Source organism: Thermobia domestica, chromosome 5 (assembly GCF_964235325.1).
Source record: "Thermobia domestica chromosome 5, izTheDome1.hap1.1, whole genome shotgun sequence".
Classification (NCBI taxonomy): domain Eukaryota; kingdom Metazoa; phylum Arthropoda; class Insecta; order Zygentoma; family Lepismatidae; genus Thermobia; species Thermobia domestica.
Window position 1 is genome coordinate 230,889,877 of NC_137458.1, and position 12,584 is coordinate 230,902,460.

Here is a 12,584-nt window from a genome sequence, read left to right on the forward strand (position 1 = left end):
TGAAGCGTGACCAAACGGTGCGGTTAAATAGTTTCAAACCAAATTGGGTTGTTTGGGAACGATGGGTAATCACTTGCAACCCAAATGCATTAACCGTTGGGTCAACAAAGTAACTACACGTGTACATGTCACTGTAGAGTATTTTAAACCATCACTTGGGTCATATCTGGTTAACGGAAATTGTCATTTTGCGTGAAGAATATACCATAAAGGAAGCTGATTTACGTGGACAATTTAGTACTACAAAATTTACAACACATGTTTGTTAGTTACTCTCTATTTAGTCAAAATTATACAGCGTTGTATCTTGACAGAGCACGATTATAATAGCAACGTTAGCTGCGGCCCATGCGGAAGGCTACAGAGGAAGAAAATAGCGCCAAAAAGGAAACAATCATTGCATCGAAGCCACAATACATGAATCTGGTATTCTTATGTCCCGGCATATAAGAATAACAGATGGCGCAACTGTTAGTCGTGGAGGTTCAATGCCGCGTTCACAAAAGCTCTCCACTGACTTCTATCCTTAGCTAACTGCATCCAGTTTCTACTTTGTATTCCAATCTCTGCGAGATCTATCTTAATATTATCCTCCCATCTGCGTCTAGGTGTTCCTAATGGTCGTTTTCCGATTGGCCTTCCAGTCAAGACTTTGAAAGCGTTTCTACTTTTTTCCATCCTAGCTACATGACCCGCCCACCTAAGCCTCCTAGAATTGACGACCCTAACAATGTTGGGTAAACCATATAAATTACGTAGTTCCTCGTTATGAAGTTTCTGCCATTCTCCATTCCCGTTCCTCTTGGGTATGAATATTCGTCTCAGGATCTTGTACTCAAATAATTTCAGTCTATGTTCTTCCCTCAGAGTAAGTGACCATGTTTCGCAACCATACAGAACAACAGGCATGATTATCGTTTTGTATATTTTAAGCTTCAAATTCCTCGACAGAATTCGCGACAAGAGACTTTGAAACGAATAGTAACACGAATTCCCTGCTTTTAGTCGACATTTAATTTCTTCGTGGATATGATTTTCTTCTGTTAATGTTGGTCCTAGATATTTGAAACTATCCGCTTTATCAAAAGTATTATTTCATATTTTAACGTATCCATAGTTTGCTGTAATCCGGTCCCGACGCACGTCCATGTATTTAGTTTTCTCTGCATTTACTTCTAAACCCATGTCCCTGCAAGCGTTTAGTAAGATCTCTGCATTTTCTTCTAGTGTTCTCCTATCATCCCCTATTAAATTTACATCATCAGCATATGCCATAACCTGGTAAATACCGTTCAACTCTAGGCCCTGGTTGCTATCTTTGAGTTTCCTTATAGCGTATTCCAGAACGAAGTTAAATAATAATGGCGATAACGCATCTCCTTGTTTCAGGCCATTTTCGACGTGAAAGCTCGTGGACATTTTTTTTTTTTTTTACCCGTACTTTACTCTGGGATTCATTTAAAAATATCTTAATTAATCTAATTAGCTTTCTAGGTATTCCAAGTTCTGTAAGAACGTTGTATAATGTTTCTCTCCCAACTGAGTCGTACGCCTTTCTAAAATCAATAAATAGTTGATGTACCGGGGTATTGTATTCCCACTGTTTTCGAGTATTTGGCGAATGGTAAATATTTGGTCGATAGTTGATCGATTTCGTCTAAATCCGCAATGATAATCTCCAATAATTTCATCTGCGTATGGGGTCAGTCATGCTAATTGAATATTTGAAAGGATTTTATAGGATGTTGACAGAAGAGGAATACCTCGATAATTATTAGTCAGTTTTGTCGCCTTTTTTGTGAATTGGAACAACGATTGATTCTTTCCACTCTTGTGGCAATTCTTCCTTGTTCCAGATAAGCAGAATGAGTTTGTGTATCCTGTTCCACAATTTTTCGCCTCCAGCCAAAATTAACTCACAAGTCAGCCGGAATTTCATCTACACCCGGAAATTCGTGTTTCTTTAATTTCTTTATAGCGGTTTCTACTTCTATTTGGTTGGGTTCTGGAATATACGGTTCTGCGGTGTGTATCTTCTTTTCTCCACGCACACTAGTTTTCGGTTGCGTGTTAAGCAAATCCTCAAAGAAATCTTTCCGACAATTTAAGATGCTATCCGTATCAGTGAGAACTGTACTGTCAGATTTCTTTAATATATAAGCACGAGGTTGATAGACTTTTTTAAAATTCGTTGATTCCCTTATACATGTCCCGAATGTTTTATTTTTACTCTTATCTTCAAGTCCCTTAATTTTTTTCAGAAAATCGCGTTTCTTTGTTCTAAAGGTTTTGGTAGTTTCCCACCTGATATCTGCGAAATTTTGTAGCCAACGTAATTGTGCCTGTTTTCTCTTCTCTGCTAGTTTAATGCATTCGTGGTCGAACTATTGTTTGTTTCTACGTATTTCCGCGTGTCCCAATTTTCTTTTGCTGAAATTTTAATGCTATCTCTAATTTCAATCCAGGTATCCTCAACACTAGTGCCCTCCGAATCTTCTAAAGCCGAGAATCTATTCGAAACTTCAATCTGGTATTTCTCTCTTACCTGACTCCCTTCTAATTTCTTTAAATTGAATATCTCCGTTTTCGGAAAATGAATATTACCTTTATTCAACGATAACCTCTCTCGTATTATCGCTGCTACCAGGTAGTGATCACTGTCACAATCAGCCCCTCTAAATGACCGGACATCAATAATACTAGATTGTCTTCTTCTATCTGCTAAAAGTGATAAATTTGATTATGTGTTTTTCCGTCTGGTGATGTCCAAGTGTATTTATGAACGTCGCGATGTGAGAATTTTGTACTCTTCATCTTTAGGTTTTTGGATGTTGCAAAGTTCACGAGTCTAACACCATTGTCATTACTTTCCTTATGTAGACTTTCGCTCCCTATAATCGGTTTGAAAATATCATCTCGTCCTACCTTCGCATTGAAATCCCCTAATAAAATTTTCATATGGTATCGTGGGAGTTGGTCAAATATCCGTTCCACTTCTTCGTAAAAACTGTATTTTATATCGTCGTCCTTATCTTCAGTTGGGGAATGTACATTTAAAACAAGAATATCTCACCACCGTCCCTTAAGAGTAATAAAAGAAAGTTTGTCAGTAACAAATTGAACCCGTTTAATTGCTGGTAATATACGTTTATAAACGAAAAACCCTGTTCCTAACTGGTGATTTTTATTTCCTTCCTCGTAAAAGAACGTAAAATTTCCGGAATTCACAGATCCATTTCCTTCCCACCTAACTTCCTGAACTCCTACTACGTCCATCCTGTATTTCTCTAACTCACTCGTTGCGGATTTTAATGCGCCTGCCCTATAAAGATTCCTAATATTCCATGTTCCAAATCTCATGTCCATTTTCTTTTGCTGAGGTCGTGCCAAGTTATCTGTCCTTGTCCGAGGTTTTTGTGAATATTTCTGAACAAGTGCTTTTCTTTCCTTTTTTTCACAGGATGAGATTGTTAGCCCTACCCGAACCCCCAAGCTGGAGGACCACTCCTAGTCGGCTGTGCGCGACTGCTTATTCAGTATATTCGCAGCTAACCTCTATATCTAGAGGTCTTCTCCTCGATCCGCAACCTGAGGATGCGCCATGCTGTGGTGACAGGAACCCACTTCCAAAGTACATTATTCAAAAAAGTGTTTACAGAAGTAGCACATCCAATTACATAGATTATTTCTGAATACACGTAAAGATCATACTGCCGTTTACACAATTTGATATCTAAAACTATCCAGGTGATATGAAAAAATCTTCGAATTTGATATATTGCTTAAAAAGGCTTCTTTGTGTCAACTCTTAAAAGCGTTTTTTTAAAATTAATCTAACCTCTATGGCATTATAACAATATTTTTGCAGATGAAATTACAGCATATTCTCGGAATTGTATGATTTTAGGCAGTGTTACAAACTTTTCCAGTGTTTATGATATCTTGAGAACGGTCTGGGATATCAAATCATTGTAATCTTGATATCTATTGAACAACTTTGATATCCTTTGAAAATCATTTATGAAAGTTAATGAGATACATACCTAAGCAGTTTTTCCAAATGAAAGTTTCTGATAAAATTCAAATTTTCAATATCTTGTTACTTTGTTCGTATTTGTTCAAAATACGTCACATCATAAACATAGTATTAGACACTAAAGTAGTTTGGATGTGCATTACTCGTTCAGTCTTACTAGCATTATTACTGCTGGAGAGGCCACCAAAATTTATACATTGTGATGCTGTAGCCATCCTAGTTTGCAACACTCAACCGTGATAATGCAAGCCTTCATTTCATAAATAATTTTGAAATGTATATTAACTTGACGTAGTTGAAGAAAAGTATAACTTTATGTGTGGTTAGGAACAATTTTAACGTTGTTATATCACATAAAAATCAAAGAATATTCCCTTTGTTTGCTTTTACATGGTACAAGATGTCTGTGCTTCTTATCTGTCAAATTGAAAGCTAATAGGGAGTAACAATCCAACCTATCTATCTATCTATATATATATATATATATATATATATATATATATATATATATATATATATATATAAAGATTTCGTCGAAAACACTTCTTAGTTAGGGGTATTACAGATTGTTAACTGGAAGTAGTAGGATCCATTAAAAGCCTCAAAGGAAATATAGGCAATACCACTTACAATATCTCTACGAAAGTTAACGTGAATCATATTTTAATGGGGCAGAAGAGATTAAATTAATTATTTAATTCTTGATAGACATTAACGCTAAGAAGTCAGAATGATTGAGAATCTCCAAAGAAAATACACGCTTATTGCATGAAAATTCAAGTAATATTTGAGAAAGTGTTGCAGAAAATTACTATAAAAAATAGTGAAACTTCGAAGTTTGTATAAACGCATGACATTTTGCTCGCTTACACATGACCGATTTAAACTAAAACAATGGTGTTGATCAAAATACCTAAACAAAATATACATTATGATTTCTAAAATGGAACAACTTTTACGGATATCGTTTTGTAAACATGTGTGAAACGTGAGATGGATTTTAGTCCTGTCTAAGCCTTCTTTTAAATAGGTCAAAACTCCGAACAACACCGTTATTTTGGGAAGTTTAACGTAGGCACTTACCAAGAGAGACGATCTGGCGGGCAGGCATCCACACTAACATCATTTGAATCGAATTGCACAATCTCACTACCTTTACATATCAATTGATTGGTAATGAACAATTTTGTAACATGTTGGAATGATAGAGGTCGAGATCATCTAACACGCAAAGCATACATAAGTCAGAAGTTCTGCTTCTTGGTTGTTAATGAAACCAGGAGGGTAGACATTCGAATCTTTTGACTAGTTGACGTATTTTTGCTCTACGGTCATCCGCACGATTTGTTAGACTTTAATAGATGTCGAAGTTTTTCCTCTTCATTTTCACAACGGGACAAAACATCAGTTCGTCTATCAAACATCTAATGCAAGTAGTTTTAAAATCAAATGAGGATGGTCATATTATTACGTAATACTTTATCTCTCAATTCTGTCTCAAATGCATCAAGTGAGTACCAGAACTAAGTTTGGTATATAACTTTTGTACATAGATACGATATTTTCAAACACGAAACCCTTCAAAGGTGTTTCTTCCAAACAAATTATGGAATATACGTGATTCTTCATAATAACCTAAAGTGTGCTTGTAGAAGGAATAAAGCCTGGAAGTAGGCTTAGAAAGCATAAGCAATTTGACTAAAGTCATTTCATTGTTATAGTTGTTGTTATTTTGCTGAATGATATTTGTATCTTCATCATAGATATTCTGCGAGTATTGGCAAGTCGCTTGCCACAACTTAGAAGCTTCCATGCACCACGGTCTTTCACTAAGCACTTCATTGTCACATACACTTTTTTCTGCCTTGATGTCGTTCTTTAATTGTAATATCCTTCCCCCTCTTCCTCTCTTTCCTGCCACCACACCCTCTAACACATCCGTCATGATACAGTTTCTTCTTAGCCAATGTTCAACCAGTTTCTTTTCCTCTTTTTAATAATAACTAAAAATGTCTCTTTCTCCCCCACTATTTCTAAGACCCTTTCATTCGTTTTCCACTCGACCCAGCAGGTGAAGTTAAGTTCAAAAAAGAAACAACAACAAAGGCTATTTAAAGTGTACATGAAAAGCTAAACGTGGAATTCAATCTATTCTTCGTAAGTAAATTTTAAGAATATATGGGTTCGATGAAATAGGCCTTGATTCGATCAAAGGTGCCAGCTCGTGCACTTCGAATTTCGAACTAAGGTGTACGTCCACGTCTCATATAATTTTACTGGTGGAAAGGTCGTTAAATCAAACATTTAACAAATCAAAATCAGGTTACATGTATCTACACTGGAAATAAAATCCATGACCAACATAAAACAGACGTCTTACCTACTTAGGGCACTCTTGTTAGCCAAGTAAGCAACAGGTGTAATATAATTAGTAATTCTTTGGAGATTGTTATCTTTCGAAGAAGATTAAATCTTAAAATGTTTAACTTCTTTCTTGAGCTGGAAAATTCCCAGAAATAACCTAATCTCAACTCAATCTTGTCACTTTGAATAGAAGTTTCCTAAGCCGCCACTGAAGCGGGACTTAAACTCATGAACTTACTTTGCACAATTTACCTATATGTTTCCTATTCTCATCACCGCCACTACGCATTTATGAAGGTATGGCCCATCACAATACATAGTTTATCTATTACTTCGTCTGTTGCGGCAAGTTTAAAAGAGTCAGAGCGGATAGTATAAGTACATTGAAATCTGGAAGTAAAATGCAGCTGCTCAACACGATAAAAACCTATTGAGAAAGAAGTAGTAACAAATCACTAATTGTCCGTTTCGAATTGAAAACTTGCACGAGAACAATGAATAACGGACAATTTTAGCGACACATTTTATGAAGTAGCACGATTTTAATGTGTCTTTCAAACTAGAAAGCTTTCTTTACTCTAAGCTTTCAATACAAACAACTTACAGAAGAATTATTGTCTTTGGAACAATCTTCAGTCACGTCGGAGCAATTGGGGCCATGGCAGTAACTTTCTCAACCATACTGTTCGTGTTCTGTGTTTCTTACACTGGAATAATGGTAAGTTTTTAAAAAGGATAGACGTTTATCTTGCTTGACCTGGCGTTAAATGTAATCTTTAGTTGTATGTTCATCCACAACAAGATAGCATACAACACCAATATTACGATTCCAGGACAAATTACTTCTTTTTAAGTTCAAGTATTCAACTCTACGACATTCCGTCATTACTAGGCTTTCATGGCAGGGTTTTAAACTTGATATATTTTATGAGCTGCAACAAACTTTTATGTAGATAGTTTAGTTGTGGTTTGTATCCGAATAATAGCGATGTTATGTTAAACATTTTCATGTATAATAATTGGTAGAAAGAAGCTGTAAAATGCATTATGGCTAATGATAAAATTAAGCCTTTATCAGTCAATTGGATTTCCAAATTAAATTGTCTAATTTTCCTTAAAGAAAATTAAACTTTCAAAATCTCAGTTAGTATGTTGTTATGAATTGACATACGTAGGAATTAGAGTAACTCACAAAACGATACGAGGCAGTACTTTTGTGATGAGATTTCTTCCAATAGAGACAAATACAAATTCAGAGATGATACATTACTTTTCCGACTCTTTTTGAGGACGAGAAAGCCTGAACTCGTGTTTCGTAGGCATCACTAGTAAGAACAGGAATGACATCTTTTGATATGAAATGAGATTTTAAATTAATGCCAGTTACGCCATTTAGGCTAAGGGATTAATAAAAAGTATATTATTATTATTATTATTATTATTATTATTATTATTATTATTATTATTGATAATAATATTTGGAGGAAACATGAGAAAGATTCCCGAGAAAACTCACGAAGACGATACTGTCCACTACAAAATTACATGTCTTTGTACCGAACCAGGAACCACTAGGATCAGAAGAGAACTCTCTACTATTGAGCTATCCTACCCCTTCCCCTAAATGAAATGAGTACATTATTAAAGAAGTCAACTTCTTTGACCAATATACCATGTTTGTTTTATATGTAGTGTATCAATTGACACCATTATGAAGTCATGCTATTATCTCAGGAAAAGACGTTTCTAATGGTATGTACCAGTTTATATTCATTATCCCTTCTGGTGTCCAATTAATCACATCATATGAATGTTGGAATAAAACTATTGTCGCATGTCTATAAATAAACCGTATGTTACTGTAGCAATATAATTTGATAATGAATTCGCCCGGTATTTCTTATAATGTTAGTATGTGTATAATCGGCAGAGACATGTATGAGGTACATTGCATGTCAAAAGAGCTGTAAATAAGAACAATAATACAAAAATAGAACTCTTTTGTCTATTTAGCAACATTTTATTTAACTCTTCATAATTTTCGTATTTATACTTTTTCTCCTATGAAATTTACCAGAAATATACATGTTCCGATTATACATATGGCATCAGTATTAAAAGTACCTTGCAAAATCATTATCAAATTATATTCTTAAAAGATGACAGTGATAGATATTTGACAATCATTTTGAACGTGAGTGCACCTTCCATTAAGGGTACAGAGTGTTAAATTTAATTTCTTATTTCATCACGTTTATTCTATACACTCTTCACTCAAGTGCTTACCAGGGTTATGATTATGGCCAGAAATCTTAAAATTAAATCTATTTAAAAGAATTTAATCAGGAAGTCATGATGGTCATTTGTCCATTTAGGTGAAACAGCTTCAAAAGTGTGTATTGTGATACATACATCATTTCTGGACTTCCAATTTCATTATTTTGTTCGAAGCACCTACGGCTTTCAACTTTTATATTAATGACATACAATGATGTGTAGATGTTTTGGTGAACTAAACTGCGTTAGCACTACATTGAAGCAAGGTTCAACTGAATTGTCTTAACATGAATAAAATTAAAGATTCATTAAACAGTAATTTTCGTAGTCTAGAAGAGGTGACAAAGATACATCTCTATTCTAAACCGAGATGTCTTACATGAGCATATTTTCAATAACATGACCAAACACTTTGTAGAGTATTATTGCTAAAAGATACTGCATCATAAATAATCGGTCATAATTTATTAAAAAAAGATGTTGGTCATTTCCAGAGAGAGAATTGACGGGGCACCGTCCCCGTTCCTACTAAGCCATCTCAATGCAAATCGTACATCTCTAAAACATTTCGCGGCTCCTCCGTGGCTAAGCGGTTAGCGTACGCGCCTTTGGCGTGGGAAGCCTGGGTTTGATTCCCGGCGGGAGCTCAAGTGGTTTGGATTCCATGTTAATCAGTAGGTCCACGTCTCATATAGCCTCGCTGCTGAAAAGGGACGTTAAACTCAAAATCAACTCAACTCTAAAAATTTTCGCCTTCAAGCTAAGGATTCTTGTTATAAACTTTTGTATTGTATGGATTATTGCAACAAAGTTTGACGCAGTAATTTCATAAACGTTTGTGAAATTGATATGCTAATTTCTGTTACACAAAACAAAACAGCAAGTTGACTATGAAAATTGGTACATGCATCAATATAGGAATAGTGCGTTCTTGCTTATGACGATATTTCTCCCAAGCTCTGGGTTGGAGTGAAAAACAAGAGGCGCAGAATACTGTAGCACGAGAAGTACCAGGTCTTAATCTAATAGATTTTACCGTGTTGGAAACGTTGAAATTTGAGAGACATACTCTGACAGATATTTCATAATAACCATTGTAATATTGCAATCCATCAGCTCTTTCAACGATACCTCAATTGATCACAAAACATTTTGATTGTTTATTCCATCAATAATAATCGATGTACCATAAGTTGTTTGATAAATATAAAATAACTCTTCAAATCAAATTATTCAATAGTATAACATGGAAATATAAATTATGACAACCGTGTATAGGAATATGTATCCCATTTCAGTTGAAAAATATTAATTAACTTTTAAGAAATTTAATCTACACTATTATACAAAAGACCTAAAACAACTCATTCTTCAACATTCAGGTCATGTTAGTACAGCTAAAGCCGTAAAATTTGGACATACATTTTTTTGTTACAAAATCAAAGGATAAAAAATGAGTTATTAAATTTTTACTATCAGACGATAAATGAATTATTTTTATCTTTTTCTTTTTACATATTTTGCCAATATAAAGAATTTCACAGAACTCTAAAGTTAGGGGGATGAAATGTGGGATATAAGCTCCTTATTAAATGTAGCTCAAGGCATTTCTCAAGATTTTCAGAAGGTCTTTCTTTCCCTTATAAGGTAGAGGGAGGAATTTCTAGAACTTGTGAAATTCCAAATCTTTATTCAGGAACTGACTAATAGAATGATTTATTTGATTTGGAGGTTTGAGATTGAGTATATGAAACCTTTCATTAAAATCAAGTGATCACCTGCTGCAACGATTTCAAGAAAGGGGTACAGGGAAGGAAATTTCTATGATATTCAAACAAATATCTGTTAGTATATCAGTGTTTAGTAAAAACAGATAAAAAGTGTGTCTGATTGTTTTACGCAAGGTTCCAAACGCCAGTTATTTTGTATCATTTAATACTCAATATCAATATTCTGAAGGCTCAAATAATTTAAAATACTTATTTAAATACAACAAAATATTTGCTTTGGAACGCAAGTAATTAATATTATTTAAAAAATAACTTCAAGAAAAGTGACTAAAAACATGACAATGTTTTCAGGTATGTTTCTTGCAATGCTAAATGTAACTTACTTAGTTCCTCTTGCTAACGCATCCGAATTTAAATTATCATCAAACTAATGTCGAAACTAAAAGATTAAAATTATCAGATGCAAAGAAAATATTTAAACAACTATATTTAAGAATCCTAGAACGAAGTTAAAATTAGATGTATTAGTTCTTAACTAACGCTTAGTTATTCTATTGATGAAATATGTATGTGACTATAAGAAATATTTCCGTACCTGTTAAGACTATGTATGCCACTGATAGGAGAAATATAACATCAATGGACCCAATCTGCTTTTTAATCTATATATATGAAATTGAAAATCACTATGTTTGTGACTCTAAATCTCCTGAACCGCCCAACCGATCTCAATCAAATTTGTAACATTGATGAGGTTCGATGCTAGGCCGGTTTTAAGCTATTCACTTTGTTGGTAGAATTGAGGGATAAGAATGAGGAGGGGAATATAAAATATAAATAAAACTTAATAAGTCCTGAACTACTCGACCGATCTCGATCAAATTTTCAACATATATGAGGGTCGAGTCTTCAGTGTTTTTTGTCGTTTCACTTTGACGAGAGAACCTAGGAGAGGGGGAGGGGAGATATATGTAAAAAAAATAAAAATAAAAATGACTGCCTTTGCGACTTCATCAGTCTTGAACCACCCGACGAATCTCAATCAAATTTTCAACACACATGAGTTTTGGGGGCAAGGATTACTTTAGGCTATTCACATTGACGGTGCAACGTAGGGGATGGGGAGAGAAATTTAAAAATGATCAAATATAAGAGGTATTAGTGCTGAATTCACAGTTTTCCGGGTCGATGAGAGAAACAGTGACACTTCTGATGCTGTTTCAATCCAAGTTCAGCCCTGATAGTTGGGAAGGGGGAAGGTATAACTTAGGGGAGAGGGATAAACATTTAAAAATGATCGAAAATGACTAATATTAGTGTCAAATCCATAGCTTTAAGAGTAGCTGAGATTAACATTGACAATTCTGATGCAGTGTGCCGCAGCACGGAGGAGGGGTCGTTATAAAATGGCCACTATCAGTGTCGAATTTATACTTTTCTGGGTCGCTTAGATGAAAAGTGATACTTTCGATCTCGTTTAAATTCAAATTCAACCCCGCTACCTGGGGAGGGGAGGTAGTGATATTAGAAAAAGATCGAAAATGACCGATATTAGTGTTGAATTCACATTTTTTGGGACTTCTGAGATGAACGGTGACACTTCCAATGCTATGCACCGCAACGTGGGGGAGGGGGAAATATAAATACATCTAAAAAGGTCAAAAATTAGCTATATTAGTGTTGAATATATAGTTCTTGGGGTCGCCGAGATAAACAGTGACACTTCCATGCCGCGCCGCACAACATGGAAGAGGAGGAGGGGGAAATATATATGCAAATGATCAACAATGGCCAATATTATTGTCTGATCCGTAGTTTCTAGGGTCGCTGAAATGAAGAGTGACACTTCTGATCCCGTTTAAAACTAAATTCAGCCCCGCAACTTGGGAGATTCGGAGATAATCAAATGATCGAAAATGACCAATATTTGTGTCGAATTCATGGTTTTCGGGGTCGCCGAGATGATCAATGATCTTTCCGATGCCATTAAAAACGAAGACAGCATATTTCACGGGTATTGAACACATGCCATAAGGAGTTGTGCATTTAAATTTTCATTTCAACCCTGCGAAGCCCGTAATATATCCTAGTAGTGTATATAAAGTAAATAAATAAATAATTTATTCCCACACAATAGAAAGCTATTAACTAAATTACATTGGCAACGGGCGCCATAC

General features: G+C 34.9%; 1 protein-coding gene across 1 annotated transcript in view; it reads left to right on the forward strand.

The window, feature by feature from the left end:
- The first annotated feature begins 6,998 nt into the window (after positions 1 to 6,998).
- The window catches only part of LOC145685428 (trypsin-1-like), a 51,863-nt gene continuing 46,277 nt past the window's right edge, over positions 6,999 to 12,584 (forward strand). The window contains exon 1 of the mRNA XM_081757822.1: positions 6,999 to 7,118. Coding sequence (XP_081613948.1) covers positions 7,059 to 7,118 — 60 coding nt within the window. The 5' untranslated portion in view covers positions 6,999 to 7,058. The remainder of the gene's footprint in view (positions 7,119 to 12,584) is intronic.